This window comes from Athene cunicularia (assembly GCF_003259725.1).
Source record: "Athene cunicularia isolate RWA chromosome 11 unlocalized genomic scaffold, athCun1 chr11_part1, whole genome shotgun sequence".
Lineage (NCBI taxonomy): Eukaryota > Metazoa > Chordata > Aves > Strigiformes > Strigidae > Athene > Athene cunicularia.
In genome coordinates this window covers 8,075,088-8,101,378 of record NW_020799113.1, presented here as the reverse complement: position 1 = coordinate 8,101,378, position 26,291 = coordinate 8,075,088, and the positions used below count along the sequence as shown (strand labels likewise).

The window sequence follows — 26,291 nt, the reverse complement described above, 5'->3', positions numbered from 1 at the left end:
GATCCAAAACCCACTACCAAAGCTATCCAGTATTTCCTCTATGAGGATAAGGGCATAGCTGCAGCTTAGCCGCAGAAGCCTATCAACGGGATGCCTTGTTGTCACAATTACTATCTTCTCAGCAAGATACCTTCCATATGCACGTTAGAATCCAATACATAAAACCATGTATTTTTTTTAAAGCTTCAACATGTAATTCTATTTACCAGAAATTTTATTATAATACACAGAATTGAAGGCTTTATTAAACATTAAAAAGTGCATTTAGAGAAAAATCCTCAAGACATGTCATGACCCCCTCCCTTTCTTTAAAACAGAACTAAGTAAGAAAATTGCCAACCAATCACAGTAAGTAAAGGCAGGAATTATTGTAAAACACTGCCCTCTGGTGTTAAACCAATTCTAAAAATCTATTTTATATTTAAGATCCCCCCAACCATCCTCCTGCATTTTTTTATTTTTTTATTTTTACCTGAAAGAACCACCTCCAGGGTCATTCAGCTTGTTTTTCTGATTTGCAGAGACCTGAACACCAAAGCCCCCAGGACTTTTGCTGGCTTGTATTGTTGGTGCCTTCCCTACTGTGCCTGAAAAACACCAAGCAATGTTATTATGAGCTGTCTTAGACAATTTACATCAAAGAACCTTCTGTCCAGGAACTAAATTTAACTGTCTGTAAATCGCAAACAAAGGAAGTTATTATTTTTAAAGATTACACTGCTGAAGAGGAACAATTTAAAATACAAAATTTATTGTAACATTACAGTTTGTTCAATATTTACAGAATAATGAAGATTCAAAAACTGAATACCATTGGCCATAACTGGTTATAATACACATAATGTCTATGGGTGTGTTTGCAATTGCCAGTAAACCACTTTTCTAGATAATTTGCACAGAATGAAGAAGCAGAATTTGGAATGTTCTTAATACAGATGCTTTAAGTCACAGACGCCCAGGTTATTATTAACTACGTCTTCTACTTTTTTTCATAATCATTATTCTTTGTTGCAGTGAAATACATGTATTTTCAGAGTTGAAAACATGTATTTTACATATTTTTAAATGTTTTATATTGTATGAAAAAGAAAAATCACTACTGTAAAATTTGACATACCCCCCCCTCAAAGTTGTCTTTTACTTTCTTATTTTGAAAATGATTATTTAAAAGTAATTCATATCTGTATCTAGACTTTACAGGTCTGTATGCAGAAGTAAAACTGGGCTTTGTAAATAAGCCCAAGTGTGGTAGACATTCAGCCTGCGACCATAAATTTAAAAAATTAATAGTAATTCCTCTTTGATATTTGGAAAAATCTAACCAAAAATAACTACAAATTTATATTCCTAATTAGCAAATCAACAGACCTGTAGTATTATTATTGTTAAAAAAACCATATCAATATGCAACTGAAAAAGCATTGGCAAATTAAACTTTTGGAGTAAACCCTGCTTTACTGCTTAAACACATGCTTACTTGGGTTAGCTTCTGTATGGCCATTAATCCCACCTGTGTTTTGGCATGTGTAAATAATTAATTCATATGTCTACTTGACATAAAAGACCTCACCTTCTTCCTGTATATCACCCAACATTACATACACATAGTGTTTGAGACTTTGAGAAGCCCATGAAATTTATTCCTGCACATCTATGACTCAGTTGCATATAAATGGCATGGTATGAACCTTAGTGGACTTACATTATTTTTCTTTCATGAATTATAAAAACGTTAAATACAACTATCCCAACAAATCCTTTTAAGAACATTTATTTGCTAAAACAAAAGTGTTAGCTTTGAATGAGTCCAGCACCACTTTTATTTCTAAGTCTTCATCAACTTCAATATATGATCTTAAAGTGAAACTAAATTTAACAGTGTTCATTCAGTTCTTCAGTATGTATAAATGTTGTGTGGACTCTCAGCAGTAGTAAACACAAAACAAGTTTTAGGACTTTAGGCTCCAAGCCTGGGGAAAAAAAAATATTTTGTCATCAGAAAATTCAAGGTCCATGACATGTCACAGATAGCATTAGTTCATGGACCAGACCATTTATTTTAGATGAACTAGTTGAAAGGTTTTCTAATAAACTGGAAGAAAATAAATACTAGTGTAATAAAAATTAGCAGATCTCTGCTTTCTGAATTAACATCTAGGAGATTAAAAGTGTGTTGACATTGAAAACTATTGAAATAGCAAAATTAAGATGAGTGGCACAGAATTAATATTATGTTCCTTTAGAATTTGTATCAATGGCTTGTTTTCTACAGATAATAACTTTTGATAAAAAACAAAACAAAACCCAAAAAAAGGTACATCAACAACTTCTTGGTCTCAGAAAAACAGTATGTCTGCACTGGATATGAGAATACTGTCTCACTTTTTTCATTGCATGTATATGTAATTCTACTCAAATGAATCTGGCAAAGTAAATGTAAGTTTTGAGATAACATACAAGTTTTCTGGTTTAAATCACAACCGTGCATGATTAAGCAAACAAACACAAAATAGGGCTAGAACATCAATTTATATTATGAGGCAGGGCGTATTTTGAAAATTAAAATCACCTGTGGGCCTAGATATTTCATGGGATTAGTAATGACATACAGAGTCTTTCACCACTGGGTTCTCATTTCAAATTTTAAGTAGCATGATCTAGAAAAATAAGCCCAAATTCAGGAGCTTATAAATTCCTAGTTGTATTTCTGCACAGGTTAAATAGCTGCAATGAATACTCTGGCTAATTATTTTATTCTTTGGCTCAATTCCCCCATCCACAAGATGCAATTCAACTATTATACTGATAAATGCTTTGATAAAGGAGTGTGAATTTTTCAAGCAGTAACTATTGTGCTGCTTCCCCTGGTGTGGAAGTAATTTTATTAATATATAAGTCCTTAAAGCCTACCAACTTAATCTATACTACTGTTTGAAAAAGCATTACACTCTGTTCACATGGATGAATTAATATTAAAGATACATTACAACAGGAGATTCACTCCTATCTGAGAAGGAAAATATATCACTCTGTGGAAGTCAGCTCAGTTCTGGTGTAACTATCCTTAAAAAGTCACACTCCACAAAATTACACTATTGTGATTTTCTATATAGACCACATCCTATTCTAGTATCTTACCTGCTTCTACAGGAATACCTAGGCCAGCATAAAATATCATTATACTGGTGTACACAGTAGAAAGTTTTAACAGTATATCAAAATCCAAATAAACTGGTATCTGACAGTATGCCACAGCGGCATTTTAGACCTGCAAGCACACAGGCGGACTTCTCCGTAGACGTGGGCTGCAGGATTTGCTAAATTTGCTTTGTCTGTGCAATTAAAACAATATAGTGGTGGGCTTAAACACACTTGTAAATAGGAATAAGCTCACCTGAAAGTAGGGCTTTGCATGAATTGGCCTTTATGAACTGTTGTCTTCTTTAAGCCAAACTGCCAGTTAAGTTGCATTTCCTTGGCTGATCAATGGCTATCATAAATAAATTCATATTCTGAATCCACTGTTTAAAAGACAGATGCCAGTATCTTGGCACACTGTTGACATTCACAACTCAAGAGACTGAACAAGCAAAGAAATTAAATCAACCTTCACTCTCAAGACACATTAGTCAGAAGTGAAAGTTCATGCTGTAAGATGCTGCATACCTTTCCTGTAAATAAACTCAGGGCATCATAACTCATAAAATCAGGATATCAGTGCTATCAAACATACACTTTTTATGACAAGTAAATGCATTTCTTCCTAACTTGGAAAAAAGCCTACAGGATTACAGTGAGTCTCCATGTCCATTCAAGCTATGGATTCTCTGTAGAGAACAGAACAAGTAGAACATCAACTGCTATTATCTGTGGGGTCTTTTGATGCTTTCTTTTCCCAAGGAGAACAGAAAAGACCAAGCAATAAAGTGAAATAGGCAGCAACAGCTTTTATGTGCATTTAAACTAAATTGATTTCCAATTCAATACCTAAAGATGACAAGCTCTGTATTCCATTACAAACCCTCAATCATCTAAATGCCCACATCCAAAAAGATACTTTCACACATAATCAGGAAAAATAAAAACTAAGCCTAACAGGTCTAGTGGAGGAAAGAAACAAATGGGTATTTATTAGAAAGTAAGAAGGCTTCAAAAGCCCTTGTAAAAAGTGGGATATTATCAGCCAGACATTAATCCACCTGTGCAGAGAGATGAGGAAGTTGTGAACCAACCACACTTCTTGCTCCCCTGGCTAATCATGGCATGTCAGGTTGCTGCAGTCAGTCTCTGACCTCACCAAAGAGTAAACATACTGGCAGGAAAAAAAAAGAAAAAAAGCATGTGTGTTGAGAAATTTCTCTTGGACTCCTACCTTGACCTCTGTAGCTGCAGAGACAGCGACTACGATGTTCCACTTCAGGAGTAAAAGTAGGATAATTAAATCAAGGTATCCTCTAGGCTTCAGAAAAAAAAATGAAGAACTCTTTTTCGGCCCAGAGTTAGAGCTCAGGACAGTAAGAGTCAAGTTCCTGACTTCTTTCAGAATTTTCCATGAAAAACTGCCGAGTAAGGAGCTTAGCATGTGAGAGTTTAGTCCTAAGGTTGTTTCAAAACATTTCACTGTGTTGGTCTGAAATACCTTGAAACTGCATAGTGAAAACATGCATTCTTCAGCCAGTATGAAGTAAAAAATTAAATGTCAAGCCTGCCAATGTCAACACTGTAAGTTTTTCCCATGCTACTAGTTTGTAATTACAGTTAAATTCATACAAAGGTAACAATCTCACTAAAACATTTAAACCCATACCTTGTGGTCTAATGGTCTGAGTTATTACCACTGGCATCCTAATCTGGGTAGTCTGGCAAGCAGGGTTTCGTTTCACAGTTTGAGCAGATGTTGACTGGATAATCTGCTATTATTAAAAAAAAGTATACTTATATTATACTCTTTATACACAAACACACACAACGTAAATATACTAATACCTATAATTACTAATATAAGCATGTGTATCTCTAAAAGCACAACCAGCTAGTGACAAAAGTCATATTGATGTAATGCGTGTGGTTGTGTGTGTGTGTATATACCTATTTTGCTGTTATGCTTTAAAAAAAAAAATCAAGTAATATTTGACACAAATGTCATATGTCACAACCTTGATCAAAAATATATTTCAAAGTATAAGGTATATATTGAAGTTTAGACTTTTGCCTTCAGAAATTTTACTAGGAAAAGCATTTTTGTAGAAGAAAATGCAATCATTTTAGTGGTATCCACCTACAACCATTAGGCCTTTCACTATATATCTACACTTTTTAAAGAAAATATATACTAAAACTTCTAAAATATTATGGGTTCCCAAGTCAGATATACACAAGAAAGAAAACAATGTTTTGTGGTGATCATATACTATTCATCTTTTAAATGTTAATTGGATATTCTCAAGGTTTCACTTACTACTAAGCCAAGTTCTGAAGTCCTTACCCAAAACTGAAGCCAGGTTAGAAACTTAGAATTTGACCCATAAACAAATTAAGTCAAAAAGAAAAAAACCTGCAAGGGTCATGTGTAAGCAACAGCAGTATGTATGTTCATGAATCAGGGACAAGGTAGGCACAGATGTAATGAACAGAAGATTCAAAAAGATGTGTGAATGCTGCAGAGCTAGGAAAAAAAATTCATAAATGAACTTTGAAAACAAAACACAGGCAAATAGCTGTAAATAAGATTACAACCACAACTCAGGCATGTGCTCTTCACAGTCACAACTATGTTACTTCCATTGCATAATGTGTCTGCTGTTTCTGAATTACACGTCTCCGTCTCACACCCACAGGATGCAGTATTCCCTCCTAAAAGACAATACACCACACCACGCACTGCTACATGAAAGACACAGGAACCACTGGAGCTTTATTCAGCACCAGTCAGCATTATTCTTACCAAGGGTATCTAAACCCATGTTTTTTAGCTGAATAATGAATGGCCAAATCTCTGACTTCAAAGTACACTATGGAGAAAAGGAAAGGAGAAACAGTATTTTCAAATGAGATGTAAAAAGTAGAGAATGAAGAGGCTACAGAACAAATAGGAAATTGTTCTATCAACAGGAACCAGGGCTCCCAAATCAGAAGGAAGAGGGGTGAAAACTACAAGCAACAAAAGAGTAATGAGGGAACAAGACCTGTAAAGCAGTCTGGAAAAAAACAAATAGGACCATTTTGGAGTTACAAAATTGCATTCTGTACATCCTAAAACATTAAAAGTTGAAAATTAACAATAAACCTGTGGATGTAGAAGTATTAGCTACCTTGTAGAAAGAGAAAAGGGAAAAAAAGATCAAAGATTCAGCTTCAACTATGGACACTGAAGAAAAATGGAGCATTTGTATTAGGCACAGTCAATGGAGCAAATGGATGTAAATTTACTTGGTCAAGACAGGCAGTGAGTAAATAGTGACACTCAGAGGAAAAAGAATGAAGTAGCTACCATGCTTAAAACCAGGAAAGAAATAGAGGTGAGAAGAGAAAATGAGGGGAAAAGTTGAATTTGACTGCATTTTGATGCACAGGAAATGTACAAAGTGTGTTTTAATAAGTACACAGACAGAACAGCCCACAGAAAATAGACTACATTGGTATGAAAGAAGGAGAACGTTGCCACTTTTACAATAATTTATTGGATGAGTTTTCAGAGAAGAGTGAAGAAAAGTAGCCATACCTTAACTGGCCAGAAGCCAGGCCAAAAAGGAGATGTATGTGACCTGTGGATAGAATTACTATCTGGTATTACAGTAACTGTCTGCAATTAGATCTTTTTTCTCTGTGAAGCAAGTAACTTCTACAGTTCAGACTCAAGTTCTGTTTCTCCTGATTAATGTTTTCATTGCGCTCCCTAAAAATGAGCCACTAGCACCATTAAAGATAGGACAGTATTTAACCATTTAAGATGACATAAACAATGGCAATGTTTTCTTTACTATCAAATACATTCAAAAAATATTCTTTAACAAGTACTGTACTAGGACTTCAACATATGTAGAAGTGCTAAAAGTGTAGAAAATGATGGAGAAACAAACTTTTCCAGGGGACACAGATTAAAATTGTTATCTTAAATTCCATACAGAAACCAACAGCAACAAGCATGTACCCTTTAAAAGGAACAACTGCACCTGAACTCAGAGCAACATCTTACACTAACTTAAATTCCAGTCTTTATACAGTTTTAAGATACATTTCCACACAGATATCTTCAGATCTGGCAGTGATTAAGGAATGAACATCAGCAACTTGTTTCTGAAACTGAATGTGTAACCCTCTTTGCAGGCAAACAAGGGTTGTCATAAAACCTGATGAGCCAGAGGTAACTGACCCTGCATTTAAATTTATAAACAATCTAAACCACCCTTCATCAATTAAAATAATTCAAACTGTTCTAATCCTCATACTCATTTTCCCAACAGCATAAACATTATTAGTATGTCCTTAACTTGGCCTGAAAAGTGCAGACGATGAACAAGGTATTAGGAAAGTTATTCTGGGAGACAATTAACCAAATTATATCATATTTCTCACAGCCTAAAAATACACACAATGAGTGTACCTCATCTAACATTATCTATTTATATGCTGAATCCCAGTTCATAAATATCAGTTTACTAACCCAGACTGATATAGAAGATACAAAAGTGGATGTTTTAGTATACTGAGGTTATTGGAGACATTAATTCAGCCTTCAGAAAAGGGGAGATCTCACTGCTGTCTGCAACCACCTGATGGGAAGATGCGGAGAAGACAGAGCCAGACTCTCACAGGTGCAGAGCAGAAGGATGTGACACAATGGGCACAACTTGAAATATCAGAAATTTTCATACAAGGAGGAAAAAAAAAATTACCATGAGGGTGGAAAAGCACTGGTACAGATTGCCCAGGGAGGCTGTGTAATCTCATCTTGAAGATATTCAAAGCATGACTGGTCAAGGCCCTGGGCAACGCACTAACCTGTAAGCAGAAGGTTGGACTAGACAGCTTTCCAACCTTTTACCACTACAGCCATAATTGCAATTATCAATGATCTTATAAAAGCGCTGAGTCAGAAAAGGTAACAAGGCAGAATATAAAAGTCTTCAAAGTTTAGAGAAACTGTTCATCATTCTACCTCCACCAAAAAGAAGGGAAGCCATTTTCATTATTCCCACCACTGAAGACAGCAAGCACAAGAGCAGAACAGTAATAACAAAGGCACAGAAAATAGAAAAGATATAACGTGATTTAGCCATTGCCTGGATTTGGTAATGAGTTTGGAAAATAGCAACATTACCAAACAAAATTATGATCAAGACAGTGCCAAGACAGCAAGTATTGTCATATACCAGCTTATTGCTCTTCAATTTATCAGTCAAAAGTTGACAAACCAGCTCCTAGGCTGCTGTACTTCGGAGCTCTTCAAGAAACACACCGAAGCAGGAAAGTCACAGCATTGCTTCTCTGAGTGCAATACGTGAAAAGTTACCTAAATTTTTTTTTCTACAGAATAGTATTTTTCTGCAAAATAAGACACACATTTCTTACAACAGAAAGTATTCCCCCTCTTTTTTTATTTCATCTTTCCATTTCTTCCCTTAACCGTCATCTTTCCACTCCACTAGTAACAGTCACTTTGACCATTTGACTGCTCCTCCAGACAAGTTCCTTCTCTCACTTCCTGAATGCTCCAGACTGCTACTGTCCATTCCTAAAATTCACTTTGTTTTCACATTTATAAAAAGGGATGTTTATACAAAGGTTCTTCCACAAAACAAGCAGACTTATGAAGACAAAAAAAAAGGATATTTAACAGTGACACTACTGATAACCAGAATAACAAAGTGGTGACAGCTGAAAGTCGTTTTTCTTAAGGCCCTTCTTCAGAAAGCTTAGATGCAATAACTCTGTGTGAGAATAAACCGATAGTGCTCTATGGTGCTAATCTCAAACCAAAAGGTGATGATCATACAATGACAGGTGTGAATCTTCTACTGTATATGTTATTGCAGGACAAAGAACAAATTACAGATGTGAACACAGACCAGTAATTAACAACACAAATGACCAACAAACATGGACTAAGAAAGAATTCAGTTGAGAAGCACATAAAATGTATAAAAGCAGGAAGACTGATAACTTCTGTTCTTTGTTTTTCCTAAACAGGAGATACTAAATAAAGTTACCACCTACAAAACCACTGAAAGGAGAAGTCCTTTAGGACAATTAGATTAGAACACACTGCTAAAGTTTTTGAGGCCAGGGACTTTTGCAAGTCTCAACAATCTAGATGTTCCTTTACCAATGCAGATGCATGGGGTCTCAACAATATGCTTTCCTTTACTTGACTGCAAAACAGCCTGACTCAATTTACATAAACCACATTTGCCCAACAAAAGGATCTGATATGGTTAAGCCATATAAGATACAGCCATAAAAACAAAAGCATAGGAAATAAAAGCTTCTGCAAAGAATGAAAAATAAAAATAAATTTGGAATACATATTCTTTAAAAAGCATTTTTTCTCTCAATTAAGTTAAAAAAAAGTATTATGGAAGGAAAGAAGGAACAAGCCACTTATAAATGAACAAAATTCAGAATGGCTATGGTCTGATATGACATCTATCTTCACTCATGAGTAAACACTTGCTAACTCACTTGTGGCTATGCCACTTGTGATTTATCAGCCTACTCACTCCTGAAGATAAATGTCATATCAAACCTCAGCTATCATGCAATCTGGCAGTATTAACTTAAAATGCTCATGCTTTTATGGGCCTAGAATTCATATTTACCATCGTTTACCATGCTGTAACAGTTAGAATTTTTCAACAGTGCCTCGAATTTTGCATAAGCAATTATTTCTCCTCCCAAATAAAAAGACTTTTTAAAACTCAGCACATAATTTTTAATGTTAATATGACAACAATATTGTTCCAATGAGTACATGTTTTCAAAGAAGCAATGAAGAAAAATAAAACCAAAAGCCACTGCATCACTTCTCCCACCTGCTCCCTGATTTATAATACAGTTCTTCCTATAGGATTTCACCTGGTCTAATTTTGAATGTTTTCAGTGACAGCTTTTTCACCACTGCCTTGGGGAGCCTGATCTATCATGTAATAATCTGTCTTACTGTAAGGGTATTTTGCCTTATATCCTGCTAAATCCTACTTTGCCTAATTATATCCTGTTATTCCTATTTATACTCTCTTCAACTGCTCCAAATAATTCATCAATATACTTTGATGTTTAAACCCTTAAAATATTTGTGTTTTTTATGCTCCCCTTTAGTCAGCGTTTGACCAAGTTACATGTGTTCAACTCTCTAAAGCTTTTCTTTTAGTCTTCCTTTTCAAGTCTGTCTTTTAATTGCCATCTTCTGTTAGTGGTTTCCAAACAGCATCCATTGCCAATATCCTCCTTATATTAAGGAACAGCCCACAAAATTCAGAAAGTCCATGATAACAACTCAGAAAACTACTGGCTGCATTTCAAATAGGCATACAATTTGTCAAGTAATAGGCTTTGCTCCTGTTAACGGATCCCAGATATCTACTGCTCAACTGCCATTTTTATTTCAGTTTTATTGTATACCAAATACCAAGTCAGTGACTAGATCTTTATTAATTAATTAATAGAAACTACTCCTTTTATCCAAATATCCATCTTTTACTCTTCCATTTCTAAGCTGCCTTTCACGCAGGACAAAAGTGTCATGTGTTTTGTGCACATTTTAGTGACTCACATTATGTACAAATGTGTACAAATCATGATTGTTCAACAGTAGGAAACTAATGCCAGAAAAAGCTTCAGTAGAGAATTAAAAAGCAAAGCAGAGCATCCCCATATAACACAATGCTTATTCTGCTGCTGTATCTTGTTTCCAAATTCCATTACTCTGTCTCACCTTTTGGGAGCCTTCAACCACTATGACAGTCCCTGGAAAATTGTTGGTATCTGTTTTAGCAAATACTATTCCAATGTAACTTAGAAGACTGCAAAATCTTCCCTCTGGACACTGTACAATCTACTGCAGCAACAATGGTCCAGATGTATTTCTATACATCTTTCCTAATCCTAGACCTGCACAAATCTTTATATTGCTTTGCATATAATTAAATTTGCTTTAATTAAAATGGATTACTTCAAATGTCTTATTGTTTCTTTATAATTTCAATTTAATAATTGGCTTTAACCTCCAGGAGTACTTTCTGTCGACACAATACATAAAGTGCTAATCAATCTCCATTACTCATCAATCTGCTTACAACTTCAACACATTTAATAAAGAACGTCTCTCACTAATAGAAATTTTACCTGCTGGAAGAACCAGAACAAGACAGGTAATGTCCACATATATAAGGGTATAGAGAACTCCTGCACCCTAAGAATGGCAATTTAGACAAACTTTGAACATTGCACTTAGAACAATTAAAAAAAATTGATTGCTGGCTTATCTCATTAGTGTCTCATCAATAAAATAAAAGCCTAAGATTACTCCCCTTTTCCCTAGCTAGTAGTCGTCACCAGTACTAACAGCCCTATCTAACTCCTCAGAGCGTAACTTTTTCATAGTTTTGGAACAGGATTCAAATATTTACAAAACAGATAAATAAAACAGTCTCTTCTTTCATCTCCACTAACACTATACATTTTAATGCTGAAGTCTCCTGTGCACAATCCCCACTGCACACTGAACAGCACAGACAGAATTCCCATGTTGCAAGATACCTCAATATAACTGGAAGAAGTATCACCACATCTGACCCCTCTGTAAAACAGAAAAGTCAAAAGAAAGGAACCACTAACAGATTTTCCACATTTTGAAAGAAACTAGACTACTGTAAACTGCCTGGTATGAAAGGATCTATATTTCAAAACAGCCTTGCCCTTCTGCAGCTGGACAGTTTGCAAAGCCAGCTGGAACTCTCTCCAGTGAGCTTCAGGCTTGGAAAATCTGGAGCTCAGCCAGTTTCCTCCATCAGTGCTGTCCACCCTTAGGCAAGCCAGCTGTAATCTTCCTCTTCCGGACAAGTCCCAGGCAAGATGGCCAGCAGCTCTTTGCTGTGCTCTGATTTTAGGGAGCACTAAGAAGTGTGAAGAGTGTGATCACTGTCACCACAAAAAAAGTCAATACTTACAAACAATTACTAGTGTGATGATATGGAGATGCTGCTGGGTTGTCTGCTTGGCACCTAAGTTGATGGTTGTTGTGGTATATAAGATATTTTTATGCAGTAACTCTTACTATCTAATGTTGATTTTGTCTGCATAGAACTAATTTGAGGGCCATTAGGAAGTGCTTGGTTAATGCAATGTTTGGTTCTATTAAGTAATTACTGATAAATTGAAAGCAAATATAGAAAGCCAGTTTTGAAATAAAGCAAATAAATTATAATTTTTAATGTATTAACTTCTCCCTAAATGTTTTCTAGAAAAGGAATAGTATTAAGCATAGTTTTGCTCTGCATAGTTCACTACATTTTGAAAATGTAGTGGTCGTTCCATGTACCCAGTAGGGTGAAAATTCAGTCCTAGACCTATGCCCTCCTTCCAGACAGAAAAACAACTTCTTTTGCCCATCAGATCAATCTCCAAAATATATTAGTTTAGCAATCTTCAGATCCCTCCTATTGCATAGGTATGTTAATCTCTGCTCAGGTTAACATTATGATTGCTTGCTCTGAGCATGCATTGACACGTGAGAGACATACAGAAGTGTCTCTCCCATAAATCTGGCTTTATCCCATTCAGAAAATATTCCATAAGAACTGTAAGAGTAAGAATTCCTGTGGACTTACTGACATGTTTTTGTTCTACATCAGTGCTTCTCAAAAGGTGGGATGCAACCTGCCTAGTAGTTACAGGAATGTTTAAAGTGGGTTGCAAAGCACTGGAAAAAGCCATTTTATTCACCAGTAGGTTAGTCCTAATATAGTGGCATGAGATAAGGCTAGACTTACTGGCCATGAACATCTGTACTTGTAAAAAAACCTGTCAGCCACTGTCAGAAATTTGCTTTCCTTAGGATAGGGAGTAATTTTTACACTTACTGTCTGTAATTAAAACGAGTTCCTGCCTCCTTACCTTGAAGAACCAACTTCAGTCTTACAAAACACATACAAATCAAATAAGTCACAAAAAGTCTGAGGAACACTTTTCTAATTAATACAACAATTCAGAAGGGGTGGAGAGAATCCCTTTTAGAAAAAGAAAGAATTCAAGTGGCTGAACATAAAGCAGCAGAGTTAAGGTGCAAAGTATCCAAATGTCTTGTACGTATTTTACAAAAGCCAGAGTCAGAAGTCTTAGCATCTAAGATGTTCATACACATTAAAACTATGCTCACTAAAGGATGATAAAATTCTATTAATTTCATGCTGAAGTTAGTAATTTAACTGCTAGAAAGTATTTGTAAGGTTCAAAAGATGGCTCAGATGTTTTCAGATTCTGCACTGCTACTTTTAAAATTAAAGCAAAAGAAATATTCTCTCTCCACACACACTAAAAATTATTTATGTCCTTTATAGAGCCTAAAAATGCAATGACAGATCGCTGTAAAGTTTTACATTATCATAGGTGCATTTCTGAATCTTGATAATAGACATTTTTACCAACTTGATACACCTTCTGGAACTTCGGTTTCAAAACCGAATTGACAAATCAAGCACTTTACTCATACATACACAGAAAACACACAAAAAGCTCTTACATCTTTGCTTGAAGGATGATAATGCCTGTATAAACTCAAAGTCTTGTAAAAACCCTAAACATATTGTAATTACAACTGTGAACACACACGCAAGATTCTATGTAACAGCAGGACAAATTCCCCACACTCCCAGTGAGTAACTGGCTGTACAGTTGCCTTGTTGATAGCGCCGTTGAAATTGAATCTAAGCACATAATACTCCAATAAGCACAACAAAAATGTATTTCAGTAAACAACAAAGTATGGTACTATTTCTAAACAAACTATGTTGGTACACGTTTTGTTTAGAAATAGTACAAGTTTTCATAACTATGCGTAGAACAGTTTAAAATGAGATAGTTAATTTTAATGCAGATGAATCTAAGCAAAGCAGCATACCTAATGACATACTAAAAATTACTCTTGCCTTCAAGTCTTGAAAAGCTTTCTGTTCTACACTTGTAATTAACTCAGATTCCACTGTGCTCATATAACAATCACTGTATTCCAGACAAACAGGCCAAGAGTGCACTTTCTTAAATTTAAGCTATGTTATCTAAACTAATGGTTGAACATACACGTGAACTGCCATAAAATGAGGTACTACTATGTATCACAGAATATGACAGAAACAAAAAAGTATTTTCCCAAACAAGCTGCAATAAAAAAAAACATTGAAAACTGCAATTCAGTTTGTTAAGAAATTATCTTTTATACTACAGTACCTACCAGTTGAGAACTCTGATTTGACTGTACCACCTTAACCTGAGGAGGCTGCACTGTATTTGATACAGAGACTGTGCAAATGTTGTTTGGTTGCCTTATTCCTATTGTCTGTGTTGTGACAACAGAGGAAATGCTTCCAGAGGCAGACTGAGGTATAACTTGTGATAGCTTGGTTTGTTGAAGTGACTGCTGAGACGGCTGTCCTTGCAAAACTGAATGTTGACTATTCAGTAAAGATTGTCTCAGTGCAGGTAGACTTTTCTAAAAACAGAAGAAAGTTTATGAAATATCAAATTTAGCATGTTGACAAAAAAGTATTTTGAAATTTGATGTAAACAGAGTTAAAAGAATGCAGCTTGCTTTCCAATCTTACTATCTGCCTATTCATCAAAAAGTATTAAGATTGAACATATTTTTAAGAGGGAATGTTCAGTTTACATTTTTAATAAGCTTTCATTTTGGATTTAGCAACCCTGTAGATTTTGATGATAGCAGCAAAATGTAACACTCTCCTCCTGACGATCTGTAACTTGTAGCTTAGGTCTTTGGAAGGGCAAAAAATGGAAAAGGCATAATCATAAGAACAACTCTCTTCCCATCCCATTCTAGAAGTAGTCAGCTGCACCAATTTACTTCTCCTGACATGCCTCCAGTACCTAGAACCAGATGATTTAACTGTTGATGCCCTAAAGCAATAGCTGTTTACTGTATTATTAGTGATCTAACGTATTCTGACTGGATTAGAAAAGTTGTATGCTATTGTATCCTTCATGTTCAGACCAGTTCAATCAAAAAATATACTTCTAAAAGGCCATACTATACCTTCACAAATAAATTTTTTACTTAAGTGGCAGTAATGTTCTTTTGAAGTGCTCCCCCCAGGCAGTTATAGAATGCAACGATGTTTAGCCCAAGCTACAGTTCTCTCTAAATTTCTAATATTTATTTAAAAACTTAATGCCTGTTGCCAAGAAAGGACTTCAAAGAAAGGAAACAAGTTAAAACTTATCATGATGCTAGAAGTGACTGCAGTGTAAGAACAGGAAAAGGCACAAATAAGGGTTAATAATAACTTGAAAAAACAAGTAGAGGGAGAGAGTTCTGAAGAAAAGTTAAAGGGAGAGAAGAAAGAGAGGAAATCTGCCCTAAACTGAGAAGTTTTGGACTAGAAGACAAATGCTTTTAAAAATTACAGTTGTGGTTTTGTTGGGGCATAATTAAACAGGCTTTGTATGTTTGTATATAATCTTGCATATGGAAGCTATTGTAGCTAACATACAAGAACCAATTAAAAGTTAAATTTACCTGCACGTATACTACCATAGGACCCAACAGTAAATCCATTTGGTATCACATTAGAACTTCTAGTATAGATAGTTCCAGATTACAAACAGGATTCAGCTAATCAATTATTTCAACAGCATTATCCAGTTTAGCTTTTCATAATCACTGTTACACATGCATTGAAAATTATCAATGACTCACATGTAGATTGCAAAAACAATCTGGAAAAAGCTTATAAAATTAGTGGAAGCATTTTGTAAAAATAACTTGTGACTCTTCCAAATGTAAATGCAGTAATTCTTCACAAAAAATTACCTACTACCACAGAAAAGTATATGCATTATAACGGTAAAGGATCACTACAGAATAGACAAAGGATGATTTCCGGACTAGGGAGTAACTGCTTTTTTATATAAATCTAATTACTACAGTGTTCTAGATTAGGGCTACTCAAGCAGCAAACTCCAGATTATTTTTTTCTTAAACCTAAACCAAGGCCCCAAACACACAAGGTCTCCCTCCTGCAGGAAATTCCTATTTCTTACCATCTCTCAACCTGTCAGGGCACAGTCAGCTGCAGCACACAGCCACAGCTCTCAACCATGAAAGCAGTAAGGAGCACCTGCCTGGCCTGACAGAGATGGAGCCTGCACATGACGTCCAGCCAAGAAAATTTCATCAGAAATTGTCAGCACTAAGTAAAAATTGAGTAGTCCTGCTCTAGACAGGCAAATCTAATTCCATTTAAAAAGTATATTCTAAAGCTTAATGTACTGACATTTGCACTGAAATAAATTAATCCAAACTATATTCACATTACCTTAAGGAAAGGTACAAGATATGGCTGAGGAGACGATTTGAGTTCTGATTGAAGGCGGCCTGTAAATTCTTCTGGATCAATCTTTGCATCCTTCAGGCGGAAGGAAAAAGAAAAAAAAGCATCAACAATTCTGTTCAGTAGTTGGGGTTTTTTTTCCAGATAAAATATGTGTGTGTGTGTGTGTGTGTGTGTGTAACTAAATAAGCTACCATATCAAGAAGAACTTTCAAAGCAGAATTTTTCTCAACTCCTATATCTGCAAAATTCTTCTGTCAAGAGCTAATTTATATATGTAACATACCACTCAGAATTCAGGATCTTTGGGATGCACAATTTAAGACACAAGATCCCACAAACACTCAAGTCTTTTTTTTAGGATTCCATTCTCTTGTTAACATTTACATAGTGGTTTATTTTTTAAAAGATTAATAAAAACCCAGGTTGCTGAAGTAACCTCACAAAACACTATAAAATTTGTCAGCCCTTGTAATAAGAAAATTTCTTTACTTGATTCCAAAACCAATTTTTAAGGTTCAGTTCAACTTACTAGAATATGTGTATGCATATATTTAAAATTATATTTGTGAAGCATATGTATATATTTTAAAAGTGTACATCTAATTATAAATTTTTCACCTATATAAATGTGTGTCTGCATATATCTGTATATACTCATAAATATATTAAATACATGAAATATGTATCCAGTAGTTTATTTAGTAGTTAATACAGGAGAACTCTATAACTCAGGTGTATTTTATAATGCTTCTAAGAACTTATCATTAGTTAAAATCTCAGGCCGTAATAAAAACATTCATTAGCTTTGCTGGACTGATACAGAACAAGAAAACCAAACCAACCAAATCAAGCTTCAATAAACATATTTATTATATATGTGACTCATTACTTTGTTTAAAATATTACAAGTAGTTACCTTTACTTAGTTATTCTTTCTTAGTTTTCAAAAGTTAAAACTAGTTTTTACTGGAACCACTGAATATGATTGCTCAATAGCTCATACTTGAAAAGAATCTTAGGCTTGTCTAAAATACACAGGTTTCTCTGTTAATGAATTCAAAGAAATATATATGAACTACTTTTACATCCAAGTTCTTCATAGACTATATTTAATTTCTTTTAAGAGGCTTGACCATTTATCCAGCTCGAAAGTAACATCTGTCTGCAACTCATTTATACAATTCACTGAAACATCTGTTGCACTGGAGACTTTTTCCAAGCCCAAGGACTCTGTCTAGCTGAAACACAACTTTCCCTCTTGAAATATGCTCGGAGTTAAGGCTCTATGGAGGGGCATATCTGCAGAACTGCTCTGACTTGGCAGCTTAGCAAAATACTTTTTCTTTAGTCCTAGAAATTCTAAACCACCTTGTGGAGGCATTTATCTAAACTCATTCTGTGATTAAAACATTTAACAGCTTCCTACTGTTTCAGAAAAAAGCAAGGTTTGGAGGAAGTGAAACTTAACAATTCCTCAAGGAAAAATCCCGTATTTTACTCTATTTTTCTAAATAAACGACCAAATTATAATCCATCAAAACAAGAAAGTTTTTGATGAATGCATACTAAATACTCTGTCATATTTCCCCTTTTGAAACTAAGAGAAAGCCTACCTTTAACAGATTTTTGAAGATATGTAACATGCAGAATATTTGCATTTTGATGCAGCCCAACTCCTTTCACTTTCATTACAGAAAAAAAAAATATTGTTAAACTCAAAGCAATAATTTTCAGCATAAGTAAACAACAAGCTTAATAGACAAAATGAAAGATAACTAAATATTTACCAACAAATCTTGAACCAGAGCTTTCACATTACGGGACGTTTCTGGAGATGGTGAATTATGAGAAGCAAGTTTTATAAGGGTAGCTAAAAAGTTTTTGCATTTTTTCACATTCTCTTGCATTTCCTGAAAAAAAACAAAGAAAACAAATATCAGATCCATGATATTTTACAATCAGAATCAATGCATGCTCTGATTACTATAAATAGGGAAAATTACAACATTGTTCTAATTCAGACAGAACATATTAAAAAAGTTTCTGCAGCCATTTTACAACGGCTGCTAGTTACCTGATACCTTCTTCACTTCTTTATGCAACTGAACATCATACCTCACAAACACTAACATCAAAAAAAAAAAATCAATGAAAGAAATATATTTAATATTTTATACTGTTTTGATAAAAAGAACCTTAAATATGAGAAGACAACGATTTGTTGGAGGTGCATTCTCCTGTGAGATGCCAAATACCCAATATACAATGTTTCCCAAGATATCTTAATTTGTTAAATTATGGATTCAGTATGTTTTTGTACAAAGCAACTACAGCAGTAAAATCAAATTAGAAATAGTCTTCAAACATCATCATATCTAATATTTTCTTCCTCAGTAGGAAAACAGATGCTTTAATTTTTTCAAGCCATTATTTTTATATGGAATAATTACTCCAAGAAACAGAAATTTTACACTTGAGTGTAACCACAGTTTTGAGGCCCAGCAACATGAAAATAATGAAGTCCATAGACTGAAGGCCTGACTGCTCTGTCTACAGAACAGAATAATTGTTTCACTACTGACACATACATGGCAGGATGTGGAAGTGTTCTTCCTCCTTCTCAAAATCTGTATCCCATTTAGTTGAGATGAGGGAAAGGGTTTCTTGTTTGCAATACATTTGTTCCACCACGGAAAGTGTGCTTGCATGAAGTTCCTTCAGCTTCTGAACAGACCTGAGAAGTTCATAAAGTACTAAGAAAACCAAGTATCTAGTATTTCAAAACTTACCTGTGATACAACTGTAGTTCCAGGTACAGGAGAGCTTGGTATGACCTGGGGCTGTGCTGGTACTTGTGCTGTTGTATGAGGTGGAAGCGGCAGCCGGGGCTGACCCTGGTTTTGTGCTGAAGCTTGAGTTTGTCCACCAGTAATTACTGCAGGTTGTTGAGAAGCTGATGTTCCAGTTGCTACTGTTGTCTTGAATAAATTTTGAGTGCTCGTCATAGCTACTGATACCTATTAATATTTCACATTGAAAAACAAAGGTAACTATCTTCCTTTAATTCTTTTACTCAACCTGAAAAAAAACCACTTGTTTCCTTTCAAATACACCCTTACTGACAAAGTAAAACCATTTTTACTTATTATAACCCTAATTTTGTCATCCTTTACTGAACAGTGAAAGTCCTCATTTAAATTTCTTTTTACTACCAAAATAAATGTACCACCAAAAACTGAGTTGCTATTATTGCCTTTAAGATCACCATGATGATGAGACTTCTGTAACTCAGCTTTCTGTAAATTTGGCCCTTAATACAGAAAAGTCAGTTCCCCCTGCTTGTGGTCATGTCATCAGGTTTACAATTATCTATACCTCAGTTACAGTGACAGTTCAGATCCAGATGACACAAACGCACTAACACAGCTTCCCAACCTAATCTGTGCCTAGAAGCAGCATATATGCAGTGTACAGCCCTAGCAAATAAAACTTCCTGGACCTAGCTGTGGCACACACAAAGACCGTGCTGCACACTCCTCAGCCTTAGAAGGCTGGAAAGCTTATCAGGCTGCACAGAGCACCACATGCACACACACCGCCCCTTCCAGTTCAGCTCTCACACTTTAGCTGACCTAGTAGGCCACTCTTCCAAGTGCCAAAAAGTCTCACGCAGACACACACCACACAGGACTGCAGAAGCTAGAGAGCTCAGCCCCACAGCGTAACAGGCTGAGTGGGAGCTACCAGGACCTCCAAATCCGCATGACTGCAGAGCATTGCCCTGTCTCGGGCACAGATGCAGTACAAGCTAACCCAGGCACCTGCACTGCCACGCCACAGGTGATGCCCTGGATCTGGCAGCACTGGGGACCACACAGCACATACCACAGCTCTCAACACAGGACAAATATAGTGCAGCACGTCCACCACTGAAACAGTATTTATAAATCCAGCTGATACAAGTTTGGGGTTTTTTTTAAAAGAAAAAGCTTAACTACCCCCAAATTGTTTCTCATCTAGAAAGAGTAGAAAATAAGATCTAGGCTATCACTCAGCACCTGCATAACACAGTCTGACTACACATTCATTATTAATTTCTGGGATTACATTTGCGATAAAGCACACATATGAACATTAAAATTCATTTTTGAAAGAACATATAATTACAAACATCCTTTTCTTCACCTATCTTTTGCTTTTTACATTCTCACTCCTTACCGTGGTATGTGAAAGAACAGAGCCTCCTGGCAGTGTCGCAGCAGGTGTAGCACTGACGGATGTACCAGTTGACTGAACAACTTTGGCTTGCACTGGAAGTCCTAGGCGGACAGTAGATGTGGCTACAGAAGTTGGTTGCTAATAAAGGAAAAATAAGCATTTTACTTTTTTCCTCCTTAGTAACTTGATTTCTGAGGCTTTTTAATAATGGTGATTACATGAATAATCATTATTAATGCTGCAAAAGAATCAAACCCAATAATATGTTCTTAAATATTCACAAATAACGTAAAACCAAGTTTTTTTATGTTCAATTATATGTTTGTTATACTCCTCCTAAAAGCTATTTCTCATATAGCTATGTGGAAAAGATTAGAAAAAATAGAATGTAACTTGCAAAAAAACTGATGTTACCTCAACGTATTAGTTCAGTTGTGGTATCTACCTGTCAGTATTCATCAATATTTGAGTTTATAACTGGCAGTAACACATGTTGGTCCTTTTCGTATTTACTGGCCTGTTCTAGTGCTTTTCCTTGAAGAAAATTAATATGGAGAGAAAATTCAGACAGCAGAAAAATATTTTCAAAATTATTTCATGTTAAATTTAAATTATATAGAAACTTTAAATTATATTTAGATTTAAATTATATAGAAGCTAACTGGCACAGAAATTAAGTCTAAGTGTTTGGAGACTGTCAGAGAACTCACAGTCTGTAACTAGACAGCAACTGGAATTTTAAGTACAGACAAAGGAAAATGACTGGCTTACAGCTTTTCACACAGTGGCATACTCTACAACTCAGTAAATTTGTCTCATGCAACAAACATATGAACTGGTTTTGTAATTTCCTTTAATTGGGAGATCGAAATCACCATCATATAAAGAGACAAGATTTAAGAATAAAAAAATGTCTCCAGGAAAGTTATTTAACTCTATAGCAATGTAAATACCATTATGGAAGAAATACAGCAGACAATATGGTAACTATGACAAAAAGAGAACCACTCATTATTAAAAACAGAGGTCTCACTGGTCTCTTATAACTTGCATTTATTAAAATTTGCATCCAAACACATACTTAGAAAAGACAAATTTTGTAAGCAGCTGGAGTAGTAAATCATGGACAATATTCTTTTAGCACAAGATAAAACTTACTTTCCTTGATTTACATTTTAAATTATATGTCTTTATAATTAATATTTTTATAAAGAATATCTTATTTTATATTCTTACATTGTCTATTAAGCCTACATAAAATACTTCTTCAAAGAATATCCAGTATACTTAAGAGATCTCCAAAAGGAACAGAGGCCTAGGCAGGCATTCAAAGCCCCAAGCATTCCTTACCCATCAGTCTAGCAACATAATCTACTGGATATCAATCTTCTGTACTTGGTGAAAAAAAAGGGGGAAAAAAAAATAAAAATCTACCCGACATCTGAACAAAACTTTTTTTTTTGTTTGGATAGCTTTCAAGATTTTTAAAATCTTGACTAGGGATGTCTTCCACACTGAGACAGCCTGAAGGCAATAAACAGTATCATCATGAATAGGTAGAATTGTCTGGATTTTTGGAAGAAGAATCCTATAAGCTTTTTCAGTTTTTAAATACCATACCTCTTTTCTCCATTGTAAAGAAGATCACTTGCTTTGATTTTCTTAAAATACCGGTTGACTGAAATTGTATTTACCTGAGAAATCCTTGCATTTAAAAACATAAATACTATCTATCTTGTTCATTTGCTTATAATCAATGTTTCCAACCTAAAAAATACAGCAGGCCTGTGATACCTGCCCTCTTTTTGTCAGTAAGTGCTTCCAGAGGTGAGGATTTACAAAGCAAGCAGATAATCAGGCAAACTTCTGGCAGCCACTCAGTTCCAAGAAAGAGGAATGTGAATACATAGCTCAGGCTGCTAGCAAGAGAATTTTTCTCAGCTAATAAATGCTCATGATTCATCACAGCAACGTACTTGAAACCAAAACTGCATATAATTAAAATATCAAATTTCAGTATTGTAACAGTGTACTATCCAAATACAAATGTATTCCACTGTGCCAGACCACAGGAGCAAACTCTGCAACATGAAGACTAAATTCACCCTTGGTTTTAAAAATCAATAGTGACAAAAGCCTTTGATACAAAATGGCTGTAAAATCTATTAACGTGTTGGATATGAAGAAAAAGACTTACTACCAAAGAACTGCAAAGAAAGTAACACAACAGTTTACGAATGTGGTTCCAAAACTCATAAATGTTAGAAAGGTTAAGTACGAAATGACTGGATGAGAAACATAACAAGGAACTAGCCTAGACAAATTCTTAAGTATCATGGAAATGATCTTCAAATGACATCTACAAGTTGCCAAAAGACACTACAAGGACTCCCAACACAAATGCTTCAAAAAGACCTGGTAAAAACTATTTAGAAACAAATAGCTATGTTTTCTACGAAAAGAAAGTTGTAAACAGATCTCATGAGAAATCCGTCAAAAAGAAAACAAAAGTTATCAACATTATATAAAAAATGATAAATCTCATGTGTCAAGCTCCTACTGGAACAATCTAAGAGAATTCATGATGGTCTTTAAAGAAAACTGCTAAGGTTTGGTACGGTGCTGTTAAACTCCAAAATTACCAAGAGAGGCTCAGAAAGGAATATATTTTCAAATGTAAGGAATATATTTTCAAATGTAAGGAATATATTTTCAAATGTAAGGAATATATTTTCAAATGTAAGGAATATATTTTCAAATGTAACTATTATTTTTCATAAGACATCACATATTTTTACATTTCCAAAATACATTAAAGTAATGTTTAGGAGGCTTTCTCCCTATACTCAGACATTAACAGGCAGGAAACTAGAACATGAATGAATACTGTATGTAATCCACCACCCATCTCTATGGGGACACTTGAGGATGCTTAAGATAGCCTTTTGTATACAGACTTGCACTGGCTCTGTCCACACAGAGAAATTAGAAATTGTAAGCCCAGCACAGCACAGCGCTACTACTGAAATAAGGATTTCAGAATGGATCTGGCTCATGTCTGGCCAGCTTGGAGGGGGGATGTCCCAAGGTTCATTCTGCCTTCACAAGTCACACAGATAATGCAAGTGACTCCGGTTTCAGGGTACTACAAGTCACTTCCACACAGGCACATTAGAAGAAGTCCGTGTGGAATTACTCTGTGTCCTATAAATTCACTCCCTAAATAACTACATCTTCACCTTCCTATGGAGACCTTCTCCCCAGAGCTCTGGACACATGAATAGAGAGGCAAAGATCAAGGCATGAACAGGAAAGAAGCACATTGTACCTGCTGTGCACAAACAAGCTACCTCTCTATTTGAAGGAATATACAAGGCTGCATTTGAAAAAGCAGGCCACTTGAATATAGAGAAAATACGCCAAAATATCCAGGGACTATCTGTCGCTGCCAAAACAGAACTACACCAATTTTACGGATTGTATTGTGTATTCACAGCTTTATAAAATCAAGGCAATTTAAACTGCCACAGGTCAGTACACTGATGTATGTAAATCCTTGGAAATAGGTTTGTGGTATACTTGTATCTTGTATTATAGTACCACCTACTGATGAACGCTCAGGGTACCAGCAACACAGCCTGCACTACAAAGCAAGAGAGCTTACTTTTGATGATTATATTGCATATATTTTTCATGATCAGTCCTTTCAATAAACATGGCCGCTATCAACCACAAAAGGAAAATACACCAAGAGCTTTTGAACAAACATTAATACAAAAGCAGCAGCAAGCTTATCATGATACACATCATGACACCTCTTTCTGTGTCTTCCAATACATGGCTTCACTAGGTATAATGAAAAACTCAATTTTAGCCGAATATGACCTTAAAGTTTAGATTTAAATTTGCAGAATCCAAAATAAAACTATTTTATTCATTAATCCAGAAGACTTCTTACAGACCAAACAGGTCATGCTAAAATGCCCTGATGCCTCAAACAATAGAAGACTGTTTAACAGAGAGAAAACTAAAGTGGGATTGCATACACTGGCAGAAGCATAGGCTAAACGTCAAATCTGGTACCCCATTTGTATTGGGTTTGCGTGGTAAGGTTTTGGTAGTGGCAGGGCTACAGGGGTGGAGCTTCTGTGAGAAGCTGCTAGAAGCTTCCCCCATGTCTGGCAGAGCCAATGCCAGTCATCTCCAAGACTGACCCACTGCTGGCCAAGGCTGAGCCTATCAGTGATGGTGGTAGCACCTCTGAGATAACATATTTAAGAAACGGGGAAAAAAACCTCCACAACAGCAACTGCAGCAGAGAAGAGAGAGGATGTGAGAGAAACAACTTTGCAGGCACCATGGTCAGTGAAGGAGGAGGAGGAGGAGGCGCTCCAGATGCTGGAGCAGAGATTCCCCTGCAGGCCATGGTGCAGCACCCAGGGAGGTCCATGGGGGAGCAGAGACCCACCTGCAGCCCGGGGAGGACCCCACGCCGGAGCAGGGGGATGTGCCTGACGGAGGCTGTGACCCCGTGGGAAGCCCAGGCTGGAGCAGGCTCCTGGCAGGACCTGTGGCCCATGGAGGGAGGAGCCCAGTGGAGCAGGACTGCTGGCAGCACTTGTGACCCCGTGGGGGACCCACGCTGGAGCAGTCTGTGCCTAAAGGATGGCACCCCGTGGGAGGGACCCACGCTGGAGCTGGGGAAGAGTGTGAGGAGTCCTCCCATTGAAGAAAAAGGAGCAGCAGAAACAACAGGTGATGGACTGACTGCGACCCCCAACCCCTGTCCCCCTGCACCACTGGTGGGGAGGAGGCAGAGAAATTAGGAATAAAGTTCAGCCTGGGAAGAAGGGAGGGGTGGGGGGGGAAGGGGCTCAAGATTTTATTTCTCATTATCCTACTCTGATTTGATTGGAAGTAAATTAAGCTAACTTCCCCAACTCAAGTCTGTTTTGCCCATGATGGTAACTGGTGAGTGGTCTCTCCCTGTCCCTATCTTGACCCACAAGCCTTTTGTTACATTTTCCCTCCCCTGCCCAGTTGAGGAGAGGGAGTGATAGAGCAGCTTTGGTGGGCACCTGGTGTCCAGTCAGGGTTAACCCACCACATCATTTTAGAGTAACTAATTTATACAACCTTTCTTATAGGCATGGCTGGTATTAAGGTATCATAACACTCCCCATTACCAAACTCTGTTTTCCAATACTTAAGAGTCTGTTAAACTTCTGAAGAGTTCATGGAGAAACTTCATATGCTTATTGACTGCCTCTCCATTCTTTTGGTTACGGTTCATCTGGAACATGCACTTAAACATCAGATCCAGATCAATTTGTCCACTGGAGATTTGGTTTTTTTCACTCTCGTAAAAATACAGCTAAATTGAGCCAAAGTACTAACCCTTTAAAAAACTGACATTTGCACACAACTGCAGAAAATGACTGGAGGCAGAAACCCTAACAAGTGTGACAGGAGTGGTCATGGCTGCAACTAAAGACAATGAAGTCAAAC

The 26,291-nt window shown here is 36.1% G+C and overlaps 1 protein-coding gene across 3 annotated transcripts in view; it reads right to left on the bottom strand.

Moving 5' to 3' along the window:
* Positions 1-26,291, bottom strand: part of LOC113484284 (transcription initiation factor TFIID subunit 4-like) — a 148,929-nt gene that overhangs the window by 109,815 nt on the left and 12,823 nt on the right. For 2 of the 3 annotated variants that reach the window (XM_026856570.1, XM_026856569.1), the window contains 7 exons: positions 20,784-20,921; positions 19,355-19,582; positions 18,353-18,475; positions 16,548-16,637; positions 14,447-14,704; positions 4,808-4,913; positions 473-587 (listed from right to left, as the gene is read on the bottom strand). In XM_026856570.1, the coding sequence (XP_026712371.1) occupies positions 473-587; positions 4,808-4,913; positions 14,447-14,704; positions 16,548-16,637; positions 18,353-18,475; positions 19,355-19,582; positions 20,784-20,921 (1,058 nt within the window). The remainder of the gene's footprint in view (positions 1-472; positions 588-4,807; positions 4,914-14,446; positions 14,705-16,547; positions 16,638-18,352; positions 18,476-19,354; positions 19,583-20,783; positions 20,922-26,291) is intronic. The other variant, XM_026856571.1, reaches the window with a different exon arrangement.